General features: G+C 50.3%; 1 protein-coding gene across 9 annotated transcripts in view; it reads right to left on the bottom strand.

The window, feature by feature from the left end:
• CUX1 (cut like homeobox 1) overlaps nucleotides 1–24,159 on the bottom strand; it is a 353,404-nt gene that overhangs the window by 80,617 nt on the left and 248,628 nt on the right. For 7 of the 9 annotated variants that reach the window (XM_045875615.3, XM_045875614.3, XM_045875613.3 and 4 more), the window contains exons 9-11: nucleotides 22,056–22,104; nucleotides 7,939–8,043; nucleotides 2,087–2,275 (exon numbers count right to left, since the gene is read on the bottom strand). In XM_045875615.3, the coding sequence (XP_045731571.1) occupies nucleotides 2,087–2,275; nucleotides 7,939–8,043; nucleotides 22,056–22,104 (343 nt within the window). The remainder of the gene's footprint in view (nucleotides 1–2,086; nucleotides 2,276–7,938; nucleotides 8,044–22,055; nucleotides 22,105–24,159) is intronic. The other 2 variants (XM_045875616.3, XM_045875612.3) reach the window with 1 other exon arrangement.

Genomic DNA, 24,159 nt, shown 5'->3' on the forward strand with positions numbered 1-24,159 from the left:
AACCTATTTTTCCTAATAACCGCATTGCTGTTTAGTTTAGATTTGAGACTATAAATTATACACATTAGGAAAAAAAAAAAAAAAAAAAGGCCCTGGGAAGGTATCTCATTCAATTAACCTTACTCCTTCGGGTGAGGGAGGTAGATGTGCTCGTCTGGGGGAGGCTAATGCCTTTTGTGTGCGGGTTCAGTATTGGGGAGATCTTCACTCCTGGTGACAAGGGGTTAAGATAATTAGAATCAGAGAAGTCTTGTTACTAGAGGATATGTTTTGATTATGAGATCAGATGAAGATAAGGGAGCGATAATTTTGGAAGAAGTATTGCCAAATTGTTTCATTAACTGCACCGTATTAAAGAATTCCCCCAAGATATGGATAAAGAACATTAATTTGTAAAACTGCGTTTCATTTTTGTGTGTGTGTGAAGGCAAACATTAAAACCTTAACTGATTTAGAAGAAATTGCTCCATAATAAAAAATGTAACTTCTATAGCCTCCCTCTCATAGTCAAATGCAGGATGTATCTGAGTCCCCCCTTAACTGTAACAAAGCAGAGAAAGGCAAATTATCTAATAATAATGTCACTGCTGGGGTCAGAAATGGCTGTAACACGAGAAAATTAGATTTAATCTAGAAATAAAAAATGAATGCTGGCACTCACTGGGCAGGCTGATGGGAGAATAAGAACCATGGGAGAAATAAATGTCATGGTCGATGACAAATGTGTCCACCCTCTCCCCAAAATCAGCAGGACTGGCTCCTCAGACACTGGAGGAAACGCACCCCGAAGAGGCCAGGAGGAAACCAGGGAGGGAGAGCGGTGGGTGCCCCGGGTCAGGGAGGTCAGGCCCGCGACCTGCCGACCTGCTGGAAACTCGGCTCAAGGTCAGAAACACGGGCATGCGTTGGGAAGGGAAATCTCAGTTTTTTAAAAAAATTAAGATGGGCCTAACTACATTTTGGAATTACTTTACTGAAGATAAAGTTTTCCTGACATTTTTACAACTGATCTTGATGCACTGTATTTAGTACATGAAGACTAGGCTTGGCCATCATTCGCATGCTCCGCAAACGGAAGCTAGGCGGGCATCGCACAGGCTAGGGAGGGATGGCAGAGTGGGGGCCCGCTGGCCTGGGGGCTGGGCCCACACTCTCGCTAGCCCTGTTGCTTATCATCAAGTAAGATACCTCCGAAGAGGCCCTTCTGGCCCTGACATGCCACGAATCTAGGGTGCGAGGATTTTCTTCATATGGTGCTAACTGTAGCAGGTTGAAAAATCTTAAATCAAGTATAATTATTTTTTAAAATATACTGAAAGGCTGGCGGAGCTGGATGCAAGGCATGTCTGTGCAGCTGGCCTGTGACCTTAGCAACCACTCCAACCCCACACAAGCAGGTGCACAGAATGTCCGTCTCTGGGATGCCAGGTGGGGAAGCAGCACCATGGGTGGGCGCTGACGACGGGGCCTTCTACCAAGTGCTGCCTGCAACACACGGCCAATCAAGGGCAGTGCCGTTCAGGCAAGAGCTGGTAGAAGGGTTCAAAGTCACTCTCCCTGCCTTGGGCTCCAGGACCCTGCTTCTAGTTCCCTCACAGAGGTTCAAGGTTGCCCTACTTGCAGTCAATTCCAGACAAGATGCTCTCCGGAAAGGAGCTCAGACAGCAACTGTGCACCCGTGAAAGCTGTGTCCAGGGGAACCTCATGCCTCCTTATGCTGCCACTGTTCTCACTGGAGGCAAAAACTCTTGCTGATGGTTGGAGCTCAGGCTGAAAAAAACTTGAGCCATCCCTTCTGCTTTTAATGTGAGGACGAGTTCTAACCGTGACCTGTGCGGACCACAAACGTGAAAAACACTTGTGCAACAGCCAAGGTAGGGCTGACAAGGTGGCTTCTGAGCTAAGGCCTCTTGTGGTGGTCACCACATCCAGCACGTGCCCCAGACAGTGAAGACAGAAGTGACCCCCTGGGCCAACCGGCCCCAGGCTCCTCCAGGGTCTCATGTAGAAGAAGGCAGAGGCAGCAGGGGTGTGTGCGCGTGCGCGTCCAGCCCTCCCTCAGCCGTGGCCCCCAGAGCGCTCTTACTTTGAGCGTGCTGTTCTTGGCACTCAGCTGCTGCTCGAGCTGGGAGATCTGGCTGGCCGAGTTCTCACGCAGCTTCGTGAGGCTGGCCTGGAGTCTCTGCACGTCCTCCACCAGCTGGGCGATCTCCCGCTCTTTGGCGGCCAACTCAACTTCCAGGCTGGAGCGGGTCAGCACCTCTATGGCCTGCTCCTGCGGAGGAGAAAGGAAATGACAAAACTGCCCTGGCTTCGGGTGGGGCTTGTGTTTATCTGTGCCGGCAACGGAGGCAAGAACGTGCAGGTGGAGTGATGGGGACAGCGCACTCACGGTGACGTTATCTCTTGCCTCCGCTGAGATGCACTTGCCAACACCTCCCTGCACCACCTTCCCGTCTGCATGGCAGGCAAATGCGCCTGGATTTGGCCAATGGACAAGTATTTATTGGGTGCACACCAGGAACCAGGCACACTCTGTGAGCACAGGGAGAACAGTCTCTGCTGTCCCGGGGCATCCAGTCAGGGGGTGGGGCTAGGTGTCTGGGATGCCAAAGCATGTTGGGCCCCAACTGTGCCACCCCAAAACTGAAGTGGGGGAGGGGCATGGGGTCAGACTTGGGGGTTTTAAGAAGATGTTCAGAGGAAGCCTCGCTGAGATGGTGACACGTGAGTCACCATCTGAAGATGACAGAAAGGGTCTTGCTGTGTGCTGGGGGTGCCAATGGGGCAGGCTCTGAGGAGGTCCCCTGGAAGCTCTGAAGCATTAGGATTTTCTATACCAAGATGCAATGCAACATCCCTTTGGTTCGCTACTGCATTATCCAGACGCTGGGATGGTGTTTGACCAACTGATTCTCAGATTCAGCATTTTAAAAAAGAGCTAAAAGATGTGGAAGAATGCATTTGGTAATTCTTTGCTTAGGAACGCTTATGATAACTGATGTTGTTAAAAACTTACCGCCCACCCCCCAATTTGCTCATTTTGGAAAATATGCAGAATAGGAAAAAAGGCGTTACAAAAAAAAAAAAAAGAAGAAGAAGAAGAAGAAAAAGTCAGTTCTACGTCCCAAGGACTAAAGCTGTTCTTTATTCAAGTTTTAAAAGGGACTCTGGCTCCTGAAGGACTCTGGAAGCTTTCCTGGAGGGTGGCTGCACTTCTTCTGGGCATAGCCAGGGGACAGAGACAGAAGGACAGGACACACTAGTCTCTGTGACAGCAGAGACCTGGGGGCAGCTCAGGCTACAGGGTGGGGTGTCATCATCCTCGCTGTCATGCCCCCCTTCACCTCCAGAAGTACCCCAATTCATGTCTTGCTCTTGCCCATACTGGCAGCCAGGCACAATGTACTTGTCACAGGGTTCTCATGCTGGGGGGCAGCCAGTCATCAGGGGAGCAATTTTTTACTTCTCCCTGCTGGGAATTTAAGGACCTGATCATTTAAGAATGTAAAGCTCTGTGTACAAAGGAGTGCCTCCCTTCTGTTCCTTGGGTTTGTACTCTCTTGGAAAGTAAGGCCTTCATTCCTCCTGAGTCCTGGCAGACACACACGTGGCCCCGGCAAGCATCTTCCTGCCTGCTTCTTTAAACGGCACATGCCGTCCAGATCAGTTCTGTCCAGAGTGTGCTCCCCGAACTGGCGCCAACGCACAGAATGTTGCCGGTACACAGGGAGACAAGCCCGGAACGGGAGAGCGAGTGTTTCAAAACTTTCCTAGCAATTCAACGTTGCTGTGACGCTTTTACTGTCTTTTGTAAAATGACCAGTCTGCAACAGATCGGGAATTAACAACAAAACCAAACCCACCCTTGACCTCTGAGCGTGTGGGAAGCCCCGCCCTCGGCAGGAGCCACGGGGACCTGAGATCAATCCTCCAGGTCGTGCCAGGGGTTAGTGCCTACAACATTAGTGAGAGAAGCATGTGGAAGTGAGCTGTGAGGAGGGAAGGGGGCAGAAAGGCTGGTGGGCCTTGTCAGGAGGGTGGCCAGAGGTGCCCGCACTTGTGGTGGTGGGCCTGGGGGAGCAGGGAGGGGACACGATGAGAGGGATATCCAGGGAGGTCGGTCTCATGGGCGGGGGGGGGAGGGCAGAAATTGAGCCGCATTATCTCATTTTAACTTATTTATCAATTTTCCAACCTGAGGGATGCCAGCCATAATAATGGTTTCGAGTGCTCTCCGGGAGAGTCTGTACAACGAGCCAGATGGGGAGCTGGGGCTTTACACGGGCAAGTGAAAGTTGGATATACCAGGGATAAGTGGTTCAAATGATATGTGTAGAAATAGCAGCCGGCAGTGCTGAGCCTGGACTCAGGATGGGGACCTGGGGGCAGGCAGTCCCAGAGGGCCATCTGCTCAACTCCAGGGGCCGAGACTGGCCTGGCCCCACGCCGGCCGTGTGACCTTGGGCACTTCAACGGACTCTCAGGCACCCAAGCCGGATTCCTCATTCATAACATAGCCAAAGTCATTTGTGTCTTACATAAGCTCCAAGATATGAGATCATCCACCCGAAAGCAGTTAAGACCTTGGAAATGAGACAGAAAAGGTCATTCTACTCGAAGCCCAAATGGGGCTCACTTCCTGGCTGTCCCATCGCGAAGACACGCAGGAGATAAGAAGAACCAGACAAGGGCGCAGGAGGTGATCAAGGGGCAGGGGGTGGAAGGAGGTCTGGGCCTGGGTCTCAGCGCCTGGGCAACAAGCTAGAAAGGAAGTTGTGCAACACAGTGAACATGGGCCGAAAGGAGGGGCGCTCTATACAGCTGTGGGAAGGTCAGTGTCAGGCACTTGAGACGCTCTTGTGATCACTGCCAGGAAGTGAAATGTACGATTCCAAGAGGGTCAGGACTGCTGGCTCCCGCATGTCTCTCTGGGCCTCAATTCAGCTGTACCTGAAGCACTTGGGGGCTTTAGAAAATACATGGGTTCTGGGCCCTCCCCTGGAGACTGAGGCTCAGGGTCAGGACTCTGGCTGGGATAAGCCTCTGAAGGAAGGAACAGAACTGACTTCCCACAGTGGACACCAGAACCAAGTCTGTCCCAGCAGGGCTAGTCCCATGGCTCCAGGCTTCCAAGACCTCTAGGGGCTCCTACACTATTCACGAGTGCCAGGTTCCAGGGGGTGGGGCCACCGACGGCTCAGGGGCCAGGACAGGATGTGTGAAGATGCTTTGTAGAGTCTGAAAACATGGTAAAAACACAAGGAAGGCCTTAAGATGATGACAGTCCAAAGGGAAAAATGAATGTAAAAGCAGAAGTTACTTAGGTAGGACTTGACTGAATTTTGTCCCTTTGAACCCTGTTCACCACCCCTCCCTCCCAAGCTGCGTGCATCTGAGTCCTCCAATGGAGACCAGCACGCCCAGGCCCAGATAAGCTACGTAATGACCTCTTTTATCCTGCAGCCACTTCCATATCAAATATGGATGAGATGTAACAGTATGACTCGAGACAGGGAAAAAGAACCTTACATGAAATGATGGTGCGCCTAGGGCCCCAGACTCAGAGACAGATACCTTACTTATATTTATCCCAGTGGTGGAAAGACGAGGGCATGGGGACCTCAGTTCTACTTTCTTACTGACCTCCTGTGTTTCTGCCAACACCAAGTGGCCAGAGTAGGCTGATTCCATCTGGTGGACTTACCTGGTAGGGTCGCCTGATATATAGGCATGTTTCCTAATATATGGTTTGTTTAGGTTCAAGGGGTGGCCTGGTGTGGTGCACCAGAGCCCTGAACTAATATTTGTCTATAAATACTTGACAAAGGACCTGCTTATGTCCCGTCTCATTCAATGCACACGAAGGAGAGTAGGTCGATGGAGGGGGGGAAAAGAGTGCGTTACGGAGTAAGACAACTTAGGATCAAACTCCAGCTTGATCAGGTTTGAGCTGTGTGACCTTGGGTAAATAACTTCTCTGAGCCTGTTCCCTTACTTGTAAAACGAGGATAATAAAACCTACCTCTAACGACAGTGGTGTCCCGAGGCATAAAGGAGACCACCAGATCAAGCCCCAGCGCGGCCCCCACCACAGGGCAAGAGCCTGCCGAGAGGCGAGCCTTCCACGATTGGCGATTCCGTTAAGACACCCAATGGATCGGTTTTGGCTTTTGCTCGATCTATAGACTCCACTGTTCCTCTGCCGAGTCCTGCCAGCCAAGCCCAACAGACATTTTCCCGCTGGCCTCGTTTCCTATGTTTGCTCCCCAACTGGCTGGAGCTGGGGCTACTGGGAACGCAGGCCCAGGGGGGAGGCCTGGCAGGGCCGCTCTCAGATGACTGAACCAGCGCCACGTAAATACTGCACTTAGCCCATGATGAAGTGTTTAAGCGCCTCGAGGACCCACAACTTACTCTACCTGCAAAAACATTCATTTCCTTCTGAAATGTTTTGGTTGCTGCAGTCTCAGATGGTGCCAGAAATCCTTTCAATCAAAACCATTTAGCTCGGGAGCCCCGTGTAGACACATGAGGATGGACGGCTTTCTCTCGAGAACCCCAGGCGACCACAGAGGCCGGGAGAGACTGAACTGACTCCTTCCTCGAGGGCTTCCTCCCGCCTCAGCCCTGGTGCTGGGTCCTGTGCAGGCACGCTTGGATGAAGGGACAGTGACAGAGCCAAGGGGATGTTTCAGGTACAATGAATACCAGAGTCTATGAAGTTGTGATGGCTCCTTAAATGGAAATTTTTTCTCTGTACCCTGAAACAATCATGTTTTCTTGAGTGTTCATTAATTAGTTAACTAATTATTTTTATAATGTAATGTTAACTTAAGGACAGAAAATGAAAAATCCGTTCTTAAAAAGGGGTCCTCACACTAAAACTCTGCTTCAGATTCGCTCCTGGGGAATAATTTTAAGAAGTCCCAGTTGCGTCCTGGCTTGGCCACCGGGGCCAAGCGTTCTGGGCCCACAGGTTTACATTCTGGAACTTTCGCTTTGTCATCTAGGGCACCTACAAGCACAACTCACCCACCACAGGCCACGGGAGCTGGAGGGTCCTGGGGGCCACTCCTACTCTGCACATAGGAAACTGAGCCTGCCCAAGTTTGACTGCCTGAGGTCTGTGGGCAAACAGGTGACGAGCTGAGCTTTGAACCCGGGGCTCCCGGATCAGAGATGGTGAGACCAACTGCAGCAAGTGCGTGCTGAGGTTGACTGACACCGATTTTAGGTCAGGACTTGCTCTAAGTGCTTTGCTTGGAAGAACTTCCAGAACTCTTACAACACGCATGATGAAACCCGGGCCCGGGTAAGTCAAGCTACCTGGCCCAAGTCATGCAGCGCTGGGGTCTGACCGCAGGGGCGCGGCTCTAATATCCAGGTTTTAACTCCGCGCTGCCCCGCGTCACTGCACGGCGCTCAAGGCGGGAGCCTGGAATCTCCAAGTCAAAGCTGCCTCGATTGAGCTGCGAAAGTTGCATCTAAGAGCAATTTTTATGCATCTTAAGAAAAATCAAGAGGCATGCAAAGGCATAAGATGTGTGCCTCCTTCCGAATGTTGGCACTTGCAGTGAGTCTGCTACCATCTAGGCTTGGAGCCGGTTATTGCTTTATTCCATCTTTGGCCTGCCCGCTCATCACCAACTCTTTCTCACGGTGGAAGGACATATCGAGGTGGAGACCAAACCTCCAATTTCCCGGTGTAATTTCGGTAAGGCTCCCGCCTCACACGCCCACCCTCTGCCCGCCGTCTCCCCACGGGCCTAGCCGGGAGGACCCTCTCTTTCGTGCGGCGATCCCCTGCCTCAGCCTCCACGTCCGGCGGGCGACACGCCGACCACTTAGCATCGATGCCCCATTGGCAAAACTCTTCCCCTGACCGTTACAGGTCCCATTCCCCAGACAGAGTCCCCACAGGGCCGGGTTACCCACCACGTCCGGCGCCTTCTGGATCTGCGAGGCCAGCTGGAGAGAGTGGTTGGCCGACGAGAGCTGCTCCCTCAAAGTCTCCGCCTCTCTCTGAGCCACCTCTGCCCTCTGAAGGAAATGAAAAGTGTGAGAGAGAAAGTACATTCAGTTTAACAACTGACAATTATTACAAGAACATTCATCAATTCATGCCTGACTGACTATAATTGATTTTCCTAAACACTCAACCTAATAAATGCTAGAAAAAAAACATAGAATGTGATGGATTTTTATTTTAAACAGTACAAGGAAGAAATAATTGAGCGATTATGACAGTAATTTAACGCTAGGAGCAAGGAATCCCCTGCTGATACTCATGCTCCGGCCCACTGAATTTCCCAGACTGAATAAATACAAGTGGAAATAGAGTCTTTTGATTCAATTTCTTTCTATTCTCATAGACCAAGAAGATTTTATTGCAGGATCACTCCTGGGAGTAATTCTCACGGGTAAACGGTGAATTAAAGACACTTTGGCCATTCTCTTCCTAAAGACGTGCACAATGTTGTGGTTGTTTTCCTTCAGCAAGTATTTCCATAAACGTACGGGGTGTAAATGCCGCCTCTTTTGTGACGGCCAGGCTTATTTCAACATATTTAACCCTTCACCCGACCAAGTTTTCTGACGCCGATGCTGGCTTTTGCAGTCAGCTGGCCAGGCCGACCCGGGGGCCAGAGGCGGGAGCGCGGCCAGGCCTGCTGGGGGTAAGGGGGCGCGGAGCTGACCGCAGGAAGGGGGCCGAGGAGAAAAGGGGGCAAGCTTCCACTATTTGCGTGTCATTCCTGGATGGGAAAACCAATACCATTGGATGGTAACGCACGATTTCCCACCTGGGCGGTGAGACCGGGACATGCTGGTGACCATCGCCCGAGAGGGTGGAAGCAGCGGGGGCAAGCGACCTCTGCCCACCAAGCTTCTTCCTTCCCCCCCAGAATAGGGACACAGTCACCTTCTCAGGGACCTTGCAGGGATCAGCCTCCACAGGAGTGCCCTGCACACAGGACTCATTCGCATGCGTTTTATTACCGGGCTCGTCCTGCCTTTACAGTTATGACGGGGACGAAACTCTAGGAGGGCTGGGGAATGGTAGCACTGGGCACGCGGCCCGCAAGTCGTGCGCTGCTCTTTCCATTGGACCCCCATTGCACCGAGAGAAAAGATGAACGAGGAGAGCCTGGCTGAGCAGGGCTATGTCGTGTGTCTTCTTCTTCTTCTTTTTAAGATTTTTATTTATTTGACAGAGAGCGTGACCACAAGCAGGGTCAGTGGAAGAGGCAGTGGAAGAGGGAGAAGCAGACTCCCCGCGGAGCAGGGAGCCCTATGCGGGACTCGATCCCAGGACCCTGGGATCATGACCTGAGCCGAAGGCAGACGCTTAACCGACTGAGCCACCCAGGCGCCCCATGTTGGCTAATTGCTAAGAAAGGACTGAAGCAGAGATATAGGAAGTGAGCCTGCCCGATACTTCTAGATCAATCTAGCTGCCTGAGGAATGGGTTTGGCAGCCTTCGGCGATTCTGCCGCAGAACAAATTAGGGTGTTTCTAACAGCAGTTACTTCTGCCCAGGGTGGTGCTGGTGGCCGCCTGCCCTGCTTCTCCAGGGGCGTTTGGAAGCTCGCTCCATCTAATTCGCACGGCGCCTGGCCAGGCCTGTCTGTGCTCACGAAATCCCCTCCTCAGTGGCAGAATCCTGGATGTGCCACTCCAAATTTTTCTGATAATCTTGTCATTATTACTGAAAAGTTTACTCTTCTCTTTCTAGTCGGCGAAGCCCTTGGGCATAAAACTCCCCACAACTCTGCCAGGAATGAGGTGTATTTGACATATTTCTAGTCTCTTGGACTAGGAAAAAGATTTCTTAGCCTAGTGGGGAAGCTGTTTGAGTAGCAGCCAACGAGGCCGGGCAGCCCCGCCTGGTGAGGCTCTAATACAGGCATTTAGCCGTGTGGCGCACAGCGCGGTCTCCCCAAAGGCGGGTGGCTCAGGGAACACGGACGCGATCTAGCTGTTGAGGATTTTCTCCTCGCCTGGCGTAATTTCTCCAGAGCTTCTGCACTTCGTTCGGTTTCCAAGTTCATGTACAGAGTCACTCTGTGGCCTTATCCATGGTGGGTCACGGCCTTTTTACCACATTTGGCTTGACTTGGTTACTTCAGCGCAACTTTTTGATTGTTCAGGATTCCTACGATTTGTTTAGGATTTATGGCCCGAGGACATCAAACACAAAACAAAACAGAACAAAACAAAAGGAGTTGAGGTCGTTGTGCAGCTAAAGAGGCCCAGAGCAGAGGAGAAATAAAAGCAGGCCCGAGAGCAGCTGAAGGACCGGGAGCAGCTGCCAGTAGGCAGCTGGGGGAACCAGTTCCTATGGTTGTAGATTTAGTCTCATCGTCGGCAGCTGAGGCAGGAAGAAAAAGGGGCGCCGTACTGGGTCAGCCCCGCGCTATCCCGGGTGCAGAGGGGGGTGTGGGATCCAGCGGCCACCCCTTGCCAAGCCCGGGCTACCCCCCCAAGACGCTTCCTCTGCTGGCTGTTGCTGACTTTCTGTACTTTCCTGGGAAGCGAGAGTGGGTGTCACCAGCATGGGGAAAAGTGAAGCCGGAGGGCACACGACGAGTGGGGACACTGCCTGCCTCTGGCGGTAGCCCTGACTACACGCACAGACGCAGCCCAGCGGCCGCGTGAGCCTTCACGGGCCTACGGAGGACCAAGGAGGTAACAGGAGCCCAGGGCCTGACAGCGCCCACCACACCAGGACAGGTGTCCAATCATCAACTATTATTTCTTTTTTTTTTTTCTTTAAGATTTTATTTATTTATTTGAGAAAGAGAGTGAGAGAGAGAAAGAGCACAAGAGGGGGGAGCGGGAGAGGGAGAAGCAGACTCCCCGCTGAGCAGGGAGCCCGATGCGGGACTCGATCCTGGGACTCCAGGATCATGACCTGAGCCGAAGGCAGTCGCTTAACCAACTGAGCCACCCAGGCGCCCCCATCAACTATTATTTCTATTATTAAGGCCCCTGGCAGGCGCGGCCTCAGGTGGTCATTACTCCTTCCGCATCTGAAGATGGAAGACGTCTTAGGGCAAGGTGACTGGAGACCGTAGCTGGGCTTCAGCAGTCAGCCGGAGGGCAGGAAGCAGCTGGCAGCACTTGGATTTAAGAAGTCTTCCGCCAGTCAAGCTACCGCAAAGCAGGGATGAGTCCCCACGTATTTGACACTGGCTGGCCCAAGGCACAGCTTTGTATCTCGGGAAGGGCAGCCAGAACTGTGGGTCCGGGGTGTCTCCTCATCCTAAAGGGAGGCCCATGGGGATCTCCTGGCCTCCCCACCCAACTCCTCAAGGGCTCCTGAAGGGCCCCAGGAAGGGCAGTAAGGGATGCCTTCCCTCAACTCAGCCTCCGAAGGAGGACACATTAGAAAGCCGATATAGGATGCCGACAGCTATTTCTAGACCTTGAAGTCTGAAAAATTTGATTCATAAAATATGGAGGAGGCACGGCGGGGTGGGGCAGAGAGTGGGCAAAGGCAAGAGCCTCAGGTGGGGTGGGTGAAGGCCCAGGGGGAAGGCTGGTGAGGCCAGTCACAGCCTGGCGTGAGACGCAGGGAGAGGTGGCTGTGGTTAGGCATTCTCCAGGGAGGCATGTTTTCACTCCCCCCACCGAACCAGGGTTGAGACATGATGGAATCCAGGCTTTTCCCAGGTTGGGGTCCTTGGTCTTAAATGGTGGTGATGGTGGTGGTGGGTGTCTGATCCAGCCTCCTGCCCAGCTTGGCCCTGGTCTTTGTGTCTTGTCCCCTTCTTTATGTGTGGTCATGAAAACCCAGGCGTGGGGCCACCAGCGATGAGCAAGTCCCTCCAGGGACAAAGCAGCCACATGAGCTGGCAATGGGCTGAGCCTCCAGGTAGATCCATGGCTTCCCAGGGGTGGGACCTGGCTAAGAACACGAGTCTATTAGCAGGCAAGCCCTCCTTCTGTTACTAAGGCTAAGGCTCCTGGAACAAATTACTACAAATTTAGTGGATTTTAATGACACACATTTATTATCTTACAGTTCTGGAAGTCAAGAGTCTGCAATGGGTCTCACTGGGCTAAGATCGCACTGCGGGCAGGGCTGTGTTCCTTTCTGAAGCTCTGGGGGAGAATCTGTCTTCCTGCCATTTCCAGCTTCTGGAGGCCACCCACATTCCCTGGCACATGGCCCCTTCCTCCATTTTTAAAGCCAGCACATTGCTCTAATGTGGGCTCTTCTGCATCTGAGGACCCCGTGGTAACATGGGGTCCACTCACACACTCCTAGGTCATCTCCCCACCTCAAAGTCAGCTGTTAACAGCCTTAGCCCCCCTATGCCAGGTACACTAATGTATTCACAAGTCATTGCGTTTAGGAGGTGGCATCTCTGGGGACCATTTTTCTGGCTACCATACTCAAGGACACATAACACCACCTTTGGACAATTTTGAGAAGGCGGCGAGCCCTCCTTGGGGATGATCTCTCGGCCTGCTCTCCACAAGGCCCTGTACTCTAGAAAGAGAAAAGAGAGGGAAGGCTAGCAAGGCCAACAAATGAGTCTCCCAAAGGGATGGACTCCATTGCTCTGGAAAGCACACAGCCAGCTTCTGGTCCAAAGTGATACCCACACAGGACTCCAGAGAACAGCCAGAACCCCAGAGGTGACCCTGCTTCAGTGATTCTGCAGAAGAGAGGTCAGGAAGGCCTATTACAGGCCAGAGATAAGACACTTATTGTCCTGTGTCCCAAGCTGGCCCTGTGCTGGTGACCCAAGTCCCTGTTTAGACCCACGTAACTAAGGCCCCTGTGTTAGGATGAATTAGGTTACGTTAGAGCAATAATAGGGTCACCTGCCAACCTCAAGAAAATTTCCATGCAATCAGGTACACCGTCAAACATCACACAACTCCCAACCCAGCGGCCTATCCCTTTTAGATATTAGTTTGGCTCCCAAAGACCCAAAGGCTTAGCTCAAACAGTAATCATCATCATCATCATCATCATCATCCCAAAGAGTTGAAGCATATCACCTACTGATACACCTGCTTATTTTATGTCGAAGAACTACAGTCTCAGAACCTTTAAATATCTACAAACGTGGCAAAATCTTATGAAAACAACCTAGAATTACAATGGCCATTATGAGGAATGTTCCAGTTGGAGGAGATCATTTAAGCGGTGCACTCGAAAGCAAGGACCCCAAATCAAACAAACCGAATGGGGTACCTATTAACTGGCAGGCAGAAGTCTCCAAGATGCTTCAAAATTCCAAAGCAGTTTCACTGCAAGATGCATCGCAAAACTGAACACAGGCTTATCCACTTTGGGCTTCCTTTTACAGAGGAACCAAAGAGATTTGGGTCTACCAGTAAGAAACATTTTGTGCCACACTGAAAAACTATGAGAAACCATGTTACTAGAAATTATACCACGTATTTATACATTTGTCAAGCCACAGAAGGCTGATGTAGAAGTTCATGATTACTTACTTCTTCGTTTCCACTAGAAATTCCACTAAAATTCTAATATGGGTAATTAAACTACTAGAAATAATAAAGGAAACATCTCCGTATGCAAGGAAAGTAAGATCTGTGTTTTCAAAGGATGTGTGAAGAACAGAGAGGCATTTGTGTCGAGGGAAAAGAAAATGATTTTTTTTTTAAGATTTTATTTATTTATTTGACAGAGAGACACAGTGAGAGAGGGAACACAAGCAGGGGGAGTGGGAGAGGGAGAAGCAGGCTCCCCGCAGAGCAGGGAGCCTGATGTGGGGCTCGATCCTGGGACCCTGGGATCATGACCTGAGCGGAAGGCAGACGCTTAACGACTGAGCGACCCAGGCACCCGAAAATGATTTTGTCTTAAAGTGAGGCTGTATACTTCAGAATGGGAGAAAGGAAAAACACAGGGCAAAATCTGAATGCAGAAAAGAAAAGTTGTAGATTTGTGGAAAAGAAATCTTTGGAAAGAAATTTTCATCTGTGGTCAAGCTAGCTAAGATTAGAATAAATGTAATACAGTTAAGTGGGTTTTAACATCAAAAGTGATTTGGTACACAGAGTTTGGTTTTCTCTCTTTCATTTTTTTAAAATAGATTTTATTATTTTTAAGTAATCTCTATACCCAATGTGGGGCTCGGACTCACAGAGCTGAGATCAAGAGTCACGTGCTCTACTAAGCCAGACAGGCGCTCTGGTTTTCTCTTTTAAAAGAACAGTTTTCTTGAACTACTGTTTTCTCTTGATAAGAGACTGTAAAAGTTTCTTTGTTTTTTTTTTTTTAAGATTTTATTTATTTATTTGACAGAAAGAGACACAGCAAGAGAGGGAACACAAGCAGGGGGAGTGGGAGAGGGAGAAGCAGGCTTTCCGCCGAGCAGGGAGTCTGATGCGGGGCTCGAACCCAGCACTCTGGGATCATGACCCGAGCTGAAGGCGCCCAACTGATTGAGCCACCCAGGTGCCCCTAAAAGGTTCTTCTTTACCTTTTAAAGAACCTGCCTAGAAAATGAAGATTTTGTGTCTTGTCAAAATAATTTCCTGGGTCTTTATCAGGTCTTTGATTCCTTAAGAAAGCTGTCTTCTCTACTAAATGAGCTAAGGATTTGTTTTGTTTTTTTATTTTTTTTTAAATTTTATTTATTTATTTATTTGAGACAGAGAGAATGAGAGAGAGAGAGAGCACATGAGAGGGGGGAGGGTCAGAGGGAGAAGCAGGCTCCCTGCCGAGCAGGGAGCCCGATGTGGGCCTCGATCCAGGGACTCCAGGATCATGACTTGAGCCGAAGGCAGTCGCTCAACCAACTGAGCCACCCAGGCGCCCTTGTTTTGTTTTTTTTAAAACAACTATTTAACTTTCCACATTTGCCTTCAAGGTCTTCAGTTGTCACTATGGTTAAATAGAGGAGTAAGTTTTGTGTCACAGTGACCTATGATCCTACTTGACCAAGTGTTCTAAAATCCTTTTTTTTTTTTGACAAACTTCTGTGAATCAAATGCTAAATGAAGTCTTTTTGACTTGGAACTAACTTTGAGATTTTTCCAGAGGGGTCTTGGGACATCTCAAAGGATTTATTCTCTTGCCTTATAAAAAGGGAGATGTTAAAATTAACTTGGCTTATTTGATTTGTTAAATCGGCTTATTTGATTTGTTAAATCACACGGGAAGCTTTGTACTGAGTCTTGTATTTGTATAGGTATATAAGTGTTTCAGAAATTGTGTGAGATTCCTAGAAATCTGATTTATCCTGGTATTATGCCATGATTCCAGTTATTATCTTAAAATGTCATACATCACTGAAATGACTACAATTCCTTATCAAATGAACTCTCAGCAGATCTTTCACAATGGACATTTTGAAGTCTCTGTCATTTACAGAGTTGTTGTTTTACTCAGATGTTTTTGCAAAAGTTTTCCTACAAAAGTGCTTCATCTTCACAGGGTTTCATGGAAAGGACTGTGACAAGTCCAAATTTTGGACAACCAAGATCACGAAACTGAACTGGGTAAGAATTTCCAGAACATACGGGGAAAAACAAAACCCACTAGATTCAAGCACAATGAGGATTAATAACAAGGAAATGAATGAACTGAGAAGAATGACTGTAATTTTTATGACTTCTTGTTTGAAACACTGATGTTTCATTTTTTCCAGATTTAAGGAAACTTTCCTCAACCTGATCCCTCCGGAACTCAGAAACTTTATTCTTTTCACAGCAATCTAGTTTGTTTTTGGGTAAGTTCAATGAGAATGTGTTCTCCTTGTGACAGGACACCATTGGAAGTATTGGCTATATTACCAAGAGTTTGACCTGCTTGTCATATTTGAGAGATGTGCATAGACTCAGATATGACCAGACAGCTTTAAGGAACTAAGCTTGACTTTATGAGGCCAATAAATAAAGCCCCTTAAAAAAATCAACCTGGTTCTTTGCTTACAAGGTTCCAGCTTTGAAAGCATGGAGGAGCTTACGTGGTCAGTCACTATTCTTGCTGCACTTAACGTAAATAATCAGGCCAAGTTGAATGTAAAATTACTTTCACTGTGATTATCTGTAGTAAAAAAAAAAAAGAATAGGGGTGATTGCAGAGAGAAGACTTATGTTTGCACCTTTGTAGATAGCAGATACTAATCCTAATTGTCTTTGAGGTTTTTTTAATAAAAAAAGACCTATAAACTGGACTGGATCCTGGATTCTTCTAGTTTCCTCAAATATCTGGCCATGACTCTCAAAACTAATGTTTCCAATTTCCTCCCGCTCTTCTGATTTGGATTCATGAGTAACAAAGACTGCCCTTGAATCTCCTTGGACGGGATGAGACCAGGTCCTCCTCAGTGCCCGGATGGCAGCCAGACTTCAGGGACCTGAAGCTTGAGTACACATCTCACAGCTAAAGAAGGCTCCACTCGACAGCTGGTCTTGTTCGAACGCTGGAGACCCTCTGCATGGAATGACTAGGAGGAGAAGCAGATGACACCGACGTCGGCTGCTTCTCCCCAAGATGCTGGACGGAGACCTCATACTTGAACTGAACAGGACACCCTTTCTTCCCTTTTGTTCCTTGACTCTGGGGTTAGCCTGGAAAGAGAACACCATCACACCGTATCTCCCAGGCCACTGCTAGGAGCAGGGGTAACCTTTGCCTTTCAGACTGCTGGATTTGTCATAAAGGACTCCTACCTGACCATTAACAGCATCACCTTAGTGGGAATGCTTTGTGCCCCGATAGATTGATCTTTTTCTGGGGCAGTTATCATTCTCCCTGGGCCTGTGCATGCCTGGCTGGCTGATGCATAACTGGGCAATGCCTCTTGGTTTATCTAACGTGCCCCTAACTGTCCACAGACTGAGACAGCTCACTGGTCAGCCTCTGAATTTCGAGTTAGAAAGGACCTACTGGGAGGCACTGGTGATTCAGGATTTGCTTCCTTTGCCCAGGCCCTACTTCCCTGGTTAGCAGTAAATGCCAATGAGGTTATGACCCGGAACCTCTCCTTGACTCTTGAAAGTACTGGGGAGTATATTGCCAAAGCAAGAGCCGCTCAGTAAAGGCCCTTAGACTCTCTGGCCAAGGTTGTTCTTGATAACAGGCCTTGATCATCTTTTGGCTGAACAAGAAGGGGTCTGTGCTGTGATCAACACCACTTGCTGCACCTGGATTAACACTTCTGGGAAAGTAGGAACTCGTTTACATAAAACCACTGAGCAAGCCACTGGGCTTAGAAAGGGGACTCTTTCAAGAGGATCGCTCTTTGACTTATTTGATTTTGAATCGTTTGGGTCTTGGGGACCAGGGCTCCAAAGTACATCCCAGACACTGGGAATTATCCTGCTTATAATAATCATAGTAACCTCCCTGGTGTGCTGTATTCTCTCAAAAGCTTTCAATGCATGTTTGAATCCACTAACCGTCAAGTGAATGATCTCAAGCCTGGAATGTCAGAAAAGCAATGAAAAGAATGACCCACTAAGAAAGGGTGAGCCTGAAGTCGTGATCCCGTGATCACCACAGGAATTCCACAGAAAACATCACGGCCTGGGAATATCACACAGAAGATCAGTAAAAGCTGCGAGACTACAGAGTGGTGGCTGAGAACGGCACTAACGCCTTAAATTCTGATCATGAGAATCTCCCCGTTAGGCTAAGAGTCTGATCAAAAGGGCAGAATTGTTAAAAGAGAGACAACAGGCCCAAATGGAGTCACTTGTGCCAAACCCCATGTCAGCAAACCAAGATGGAAGACCTAACCTAATTGCAGTGTCAGCCTCTCCCGGGAAGGGGACCTTTAGCCCGTTGTTCTGGGATTTCCTGGTCAACGCTAGTGAGGTCATCTGTCCAAGAGACCCCTCCCGGCTCCCATAGGAAGGGGACCCCGCCTGAAACAATCGGCTCTTTCCTTGTCCTTCCCTTTTCTGCCTATAGAAGCCTTCTTTTCTCCTCGGAGCTCCTTTCTGTCTGCTGGATGGGATGCTGCCTGATTCAGGAATCGTTGAATAAAGCTGATCAAGGTCTTCAAAATTTATTCAGTGGATTTGTTTTTTTCAGCAGTGTTCTCTCAGATGTGTGAATTACTACCCTCACTCTGTAGACGGGGAAACACACCAGGAACCTGGGGGTTCGTTCAAGGCCACATGGCTTGGAAATAGGAGATCTGGGATGCAAACCCAGTTGTTCCCCACTGGAACCCAGAAACCTTGGTTCAAGAAAGTGCCGTGCCTTGCTGGGAGTTCCTGTGGCTCTGCATTTTTCTCTATGCTTGGCTCTTTTCCTCGGGGAGGTGAAGCTGTGCTTCTAGCTGATGGTCCTCCCGTTAGTGCAGTCTCCTCCATAAGAATCAGCAGGTTAGCAGAAGGAGGACCACTCACAAAGAAGGACTGCCTCCTGCCGCCGGCTGGGGCTCTGTGCCTCCAGCAGCTCACATCAGAGCTGCTCAGAAAGGCACACGGGTGAGGGTACAGCTGGCCAAGTGCCAGAATGGCCGAAGTCCCCAGATGGCTTTCTACGGTCACAAGGCGCAAAGTTGTGGCTTCTTATTTATCACGCAGTCTTCAACGTCCTGAACCATCACGGCCACCAATCAAGGCAGCGCGTATGACGGCAAGTGCCTTGAAGTCTAACGAACAGGTGTAAGTGAGACCCCGGGCTGTCGGCTGCTGACCACCCCTCCACTTTGCCGCAACAGAAACCTGAGTGCGGCAGCAAGAAAACAGCTTCAGGTCTCAGTAGACCATTGTGACTATAAACCTAGTGCAAAAATAATGTTATATGCCAATGAACTAGTAAATTGCTCCTCTTGGGGATTTCCCTTGATGGGAAAGGCGGCTGAACCAGATGTCTGGCTGTGCCTGCACCAGCGTGCGGCTCCTTCGTCCCCCTCCTCCCGCCCTGCCGCCTCCTCTCTGCTTGGGACCGCCTCGTTGCGGGCCCGAGTCTGTCTTGCCCTGACACTGATGCTTCCAGTCGTTCCACTCCCATCTGTTCTCTGATGTCCTGCCAGGGGGATCCTTCTAGAACACCAAGTCCGACGTCTCACTCCTGCCCAGGGTTCTCCACCGTTCTCAGAAAGAGGTCTTCCACGCAGAGGCCTGACGTTCAAAGTCCTCTCCCAAACCTGGATCTAGATCCCCTCCTGTGGGCCTACTCTCCCACCCTGCACCTCCTTGTTTTGGCTTTACGGAATGGCCCAGAATCCCCAGGGCTCACCATGTCCTTCTGTGCCTGCCTGCAACACTGTCTTCCTCATGGCCACCCCGGGCAGTGCAATCTTTCCTGTTCCCTCTGTGTCTGATCCCTGACCTCACACCCACAGTGAGGGCTGGCCCGCATCTGCCTTCACAGCTCTGGGGGCACACAGCTCTGGGCACCTCTGGAGAGCCAGGACTGAGAGAGGGCTGCTCTACATCAGGAGTAAGGTCCCTCCCACCAGCCTCCAGCCTCCAAGTGTGGCCATGGCCATGAAAAAGCCTGACCCCTTCCCCGGGCCAGCCCTGGAGAGCTACGGGACAGAATCCATGATGTTCCCACCCGAGGCTTTCCCCTTTGTAACCTTGTCACATCCCAAGTTCCTGAAATTATTCCTCTGGTGCTTGGTGTCAAGCCCCTCTGTCTTCTCTCTCTGTTCGCCAGAGATCAGGAATGTCCCCAAACCTCCTGATTTCTTTTGTGTGAGGGTTCCTTCCTGGTCCTGGCCGTGGGGTGGAGCCTGAATGCACTCGAGGTCCCAGCTGTCCTCATAGTGTGGTTTCCAGAATAAATTATAATTCCCTGGGCATGGACTGATTGCTACAGATTGGTGCAGAATACTACTTCCTTCATTCTAGAAACTCTTATTTCTATTAACACAGCCTGAAGTTGCATTCATGTCTCTGGGCAGCCACATCAGGCTCTAACTCACCCTGAATTGTCGGTGAGAACTCGCCTACACTTCTCCCATGCCCACCATGCTGGTATTTCCCCAGTGCAGGGCTTTATATAACTCTCCCACCAAATATGCACTTCTTCGGCAACTACAGATTTATCTAAGTACCTACTTCGTACTTGGGCATTTTAACCTCTAACCCCCAGAGCAATCGTGCAAAGGAAGTGCCAGTTACCATTCCCTCCCTTTCTTTCTTACATTTAAAAAAAAGTTAAAACATTTTAATCATGGCAAAATACATACCAATTTTCAAGTGTACGTTTCAGCAGTGTTAAGTGCATTCACGTGGTTGACCGACTGACCGATCTCCCCAACTTTTGCATCTTGCAAAGCTGAAGCTCTACACCCACTAACCGGTACCCCCTCACCCAGCCCTTGCCAACCAGGATTCCACCTTCTCTATGACTTTGACTCCTCTCTCCCTTAGCGTGTTTGCAAAAGTTCATCTTTTTTCTTTTCTTTTTTAAAGAACTGTAAGCAGTTAAGAGTCCGAGGCCACACAACCAGCAAACACAGAGTTGGGACCTGAACCAAGGGGTGGCCCCTTTCTCCACAGCCCTGCCTGGTGTGTCCCAGGACTGAGATCCAGCCAAGTGGCCTTCAGCACTTTGAGAAGTACGCCAAGTTGGCCAAACTTCTTCGGTACCTGGGGACTGCCTCGGAGACAGCACGAGACAGTCCATTCGATTTTCCCAGACTGCGGCTCTCTGTTGCACAACCTGGAGCTTACCCCAAAGTGCCATCAAAGGGAGAGGCACGCTCGAGATTGGCCAGGGAACAAATGTGGGATGCCCAAAGGGTAACCGTCTGACAGAGAAGGTGAACTCTTTCTAGTACCTTCTTCTGAGTTAAGGTCTCTGCAAAGTTGAGCAGTGCCGAGTAAGAGTAAAGGGGCCAAAGTAAATTCGTTTAAGCAAATAAAGGTAAATAAATGCTTAAGCACTTTTGTGGGGTGAAGGAGAAGTAGTGCTTGGCAGTGAGGAGCTGTGTGGACGGGTGTGTTTGGGAGCTGAGAGGGTCTGAAAGAAAGGCAAAGTGACCTGTGTTCTGTGTCCCTGGTTCTGAGGGTGGCGGTGAGGAGCACAGGCTCCGATCCCAGCTCTGCCCCTGACCAGCACTGACCTCAGTGTCCTTGTCTGTAAAATGGGGAATCCTACCAGCAGCGACCTGAGTGGGTGGCAGGGAGGGTTCGGTGGCTCAGTGCATGGCAAGAGCTCAGAACCGAGCCAGGCTCAAGTTACTCAAGAGCTGTCAGCCCTTCTTACTACTGCAGGACCGTGGATACACAGGATTCTACCTGAGGGAAACCACTAAGCTTTCCTGGCACGTGCCCATGGCCACAGCCTGGGGCCTTCTGAGGCCGAGAGCTCGATCACAGCTTTGGGTGTTTCTCCCCATAAATAAAGGAAACAAACGGGGAGACTCTTTCTTTCCGAAGCAGCAACACCATTTGCTAAAGTGCAATGTTTTCCTGTTCGGTGGAGGCCTTGGGGAATAAGTCAGGGGTTCTGGGCGGGTATTTATTTATTTATTTTAGGAGGCCCAATGCCAAGTGTGGAGCCCGACGCAGGGCTTGAACTCACGACCCCGAGATCAGGACCTGAGCTGAGACCAAGAGTTGGACACTTAACCCACTGAGCCACCCAGGGCCCCAGGCAGCTGAGTATCTGGAGCCACCCCGTTCTGTGTGGTATTTTGTGCCCGACACAGTGCCAAGTGCATTCCCCAAGGCATCTGTGACACCTAAGTATCAGCCAGGAGAGGGCTGTCAGTTGAGCAAGTAGCTTCAAAGCATTTGAAGGCAGAGATGAAGACTTGCCTACGGTATGACTCACTGGCCCAGACTCGAGTGTAACGGCTGCCGTCGGAGCAGAACCGGGCATTTAAGAAATGGATTAAGGAAAAGAAAAACCAACAGCCACTCCGCAGTCACCAAGGGAGACTGGGACACTGGGGCCACACCAAAGACTCTGCCAAGGGACCTTCCACAATACTTCTCATGACACTGGAAAAAGCGTCGACAATGACAATCATACGTAAAAAATACGAGAATAACTGGCTTTCCAACTTAGACAGAAGCATCTAGCAAGATGACATAAATAGCTACGTTGTTGGGATTTTAAGCCTGAGGCCATGAAACATCCTACCTGGTTTGCTCTTTCAAGGTCCGTCATGATCATTTCAATTTCGTCGGCCCTAGGAAGGTGAGAGAGAGAGAGAGAGAGAAAGAGAGAGAGCCGTTAGTTGGCAGTGGGTGGGCTCGGGGTGACCATGGTTTCCAGCTCAGCACAATGATCCATAGCCACACAGGCCTGGCAGAGTCCTGGGCACTGGTGGAGAGAGGGGCCACGTGGACCTGTGAGGGGACTCCGCTGCCCATCGGGAGGAGGTGCGCTTGTGTTGTGGGATCGGCCGCCCTGCCCAATTTCACTGGGGAGACAGAACCATCAAAAGATAAAATACGATGTGTCCTACCTGGAGACTGAAGAGTGCCCCCAAAAACAGGAGGGAGAGAGAAATTCTCCTCGGAGGAGGGAATCTGGGAAGGCTTCAAAGGAGGTGATGTGTGAACTGGGTTTTGAAGGATGAACAAAAGTTTGCCAGGATGGAACGAACCACAAGAAGGTGGAGGAGAGGGACATGGGATGATAGGAATGGAGGCTGGGGGACTCTGCAGTCTGCTCTATTAACCACCCGAGTTCATGGTCATCACCTCACTGGTTCACGCACAGGGAGCTGTTAGGGTCTTTTTTTCCTTTTTTCTGTTTTCAAAGTACTCCTTTGAGTCATCTGAAGGGAAATATGAGATCCCAACATACAACATCATGAGAGAGAGAATGCTGAGTTCTAATAAAGGCCTAATTCCAAAAGTCTGTGGTAGGTTAGAACAGGCTACCTGGGCAAACACAGCCCCATCTTCTGCGGGACTGCTCCCCACGGCCCCTGTCAGGAGGCCAAGGCTGACTCAGTAGGCCCATGGCAGAGAGGGAGCACAATGTTACAGCCACAGATCCTTGCCCGGGTTCAGGGCCCGCTCCTGCGGGGCCCCCCGATTCCATACTCCAGGTGGACCCAGGAGGCCTCCGTCCCCTGTTCGGTGCTCTACACCAGGCCCTTCCATGAGGCTCTGCCCACCACGCGCCTTGGCCCACCCCTCAGCCCCAGGGCCCTGTGCTCCCACAGCTCCCCCCACTTGTGGGCCTATAAAGAGCCTCAGACTGTGCTGTCTCCCTGACTTGCCCTCCACTCCGGACCCTCATCTCCTACTTCTGCCCCCACCCCCAGCACTCCCCAAAGCCTCCTAACCGCTCCATCTCAGGGAGTAGTGCAGTCTGTCCCCCACCGCCACAGGTTTGAGTTGACAGATTAGAGCTGAGGTCCCCATACACTGGGAGCTTTCTGAAGGCCTGGCTGTGTGTCTCCTTCACCCTCATCCCTGGAGCTTGAGCAGGGCTTGGCATTGGGCTAGAGGCCGGGGTCCTGGGTGCAGCCTGTCCTGCCAGTGGTGGGCCAGTCTACTCCCTGGGACAGTTCGGGGCACCTAGACGGGCCCAACTCTGAGCGGGTTCTTCTGTCCCTGAAACCTGCTTGTCTGGCTCTCACCATCACCCACCCTTAATATCAAGAGTTGGCCAAACTGGACTTGGGCCCTGGCTGGTCTGTTTTTGTTCTTTGCTGCATCCTGCGCCCCCTCTGGCCCCGGGGCTCTTCCCAACGAGGCAACTGTATCAACTCCCAGCAGCCTGAACCGGGTAACAGAGGCCTTGTGATAGGGTTCGATGCTCATTATACCTGTTTGAAATAGTATCCTGCTTTGAGCTGGGTCTGAACAAAATCCGAAACAATTTCTAAAATGGCTTAAGTGAAATGAAGCTATTTTTAGGGCAATTTTGTAAAGAAGGCAGTTGTCTCTGGAAGACCCAGCCACCCAACCTGGGCCCCTGCAGTGAAGTGCTGGGTGCCTGGGGTGGGGGTGGGGGGCTGACATTAGGAAACATCTCAGCCAGAAACCTCAAGACCTCTTGGAAAAGCCTCAGTACCAGAGAAGGGAGTCTGCTGACTCCAAAGGGCAAAGAAATAAATGGAAGTGTGAAGGGGCTTAAACACGACAGAAACGGACGCCTGACAGTCGGTACGGAGTGTCGTCAACCAAGTGCGAACTTCGTTGGGTTCAAGGTGAGAGAAAAAGTTAACGGACTTTTCCCAAGGCAAATCCCATTAAGCACAGTTGGGAACTTTAATCAGATGGTT

This window comes from Mirounga angustirostris, unplaced genomic scaffold (genome assembly GCF_029215605.1).
Source record: "Mirounga angustirostris isolate CCGP_5_RB_7025 unplaced genomic scaffold, mMirAng1.0.hap1 SCAF_5, whole genome shotgun sequence".
In the NCBI taxonomy this organism is placed as follows: domain Eukaryota; kingdom Metazoa; phylum Chordata; class Mammalia; order Carnivora; family Phocidae; genus Mirounga; species Mirounga angustirostris.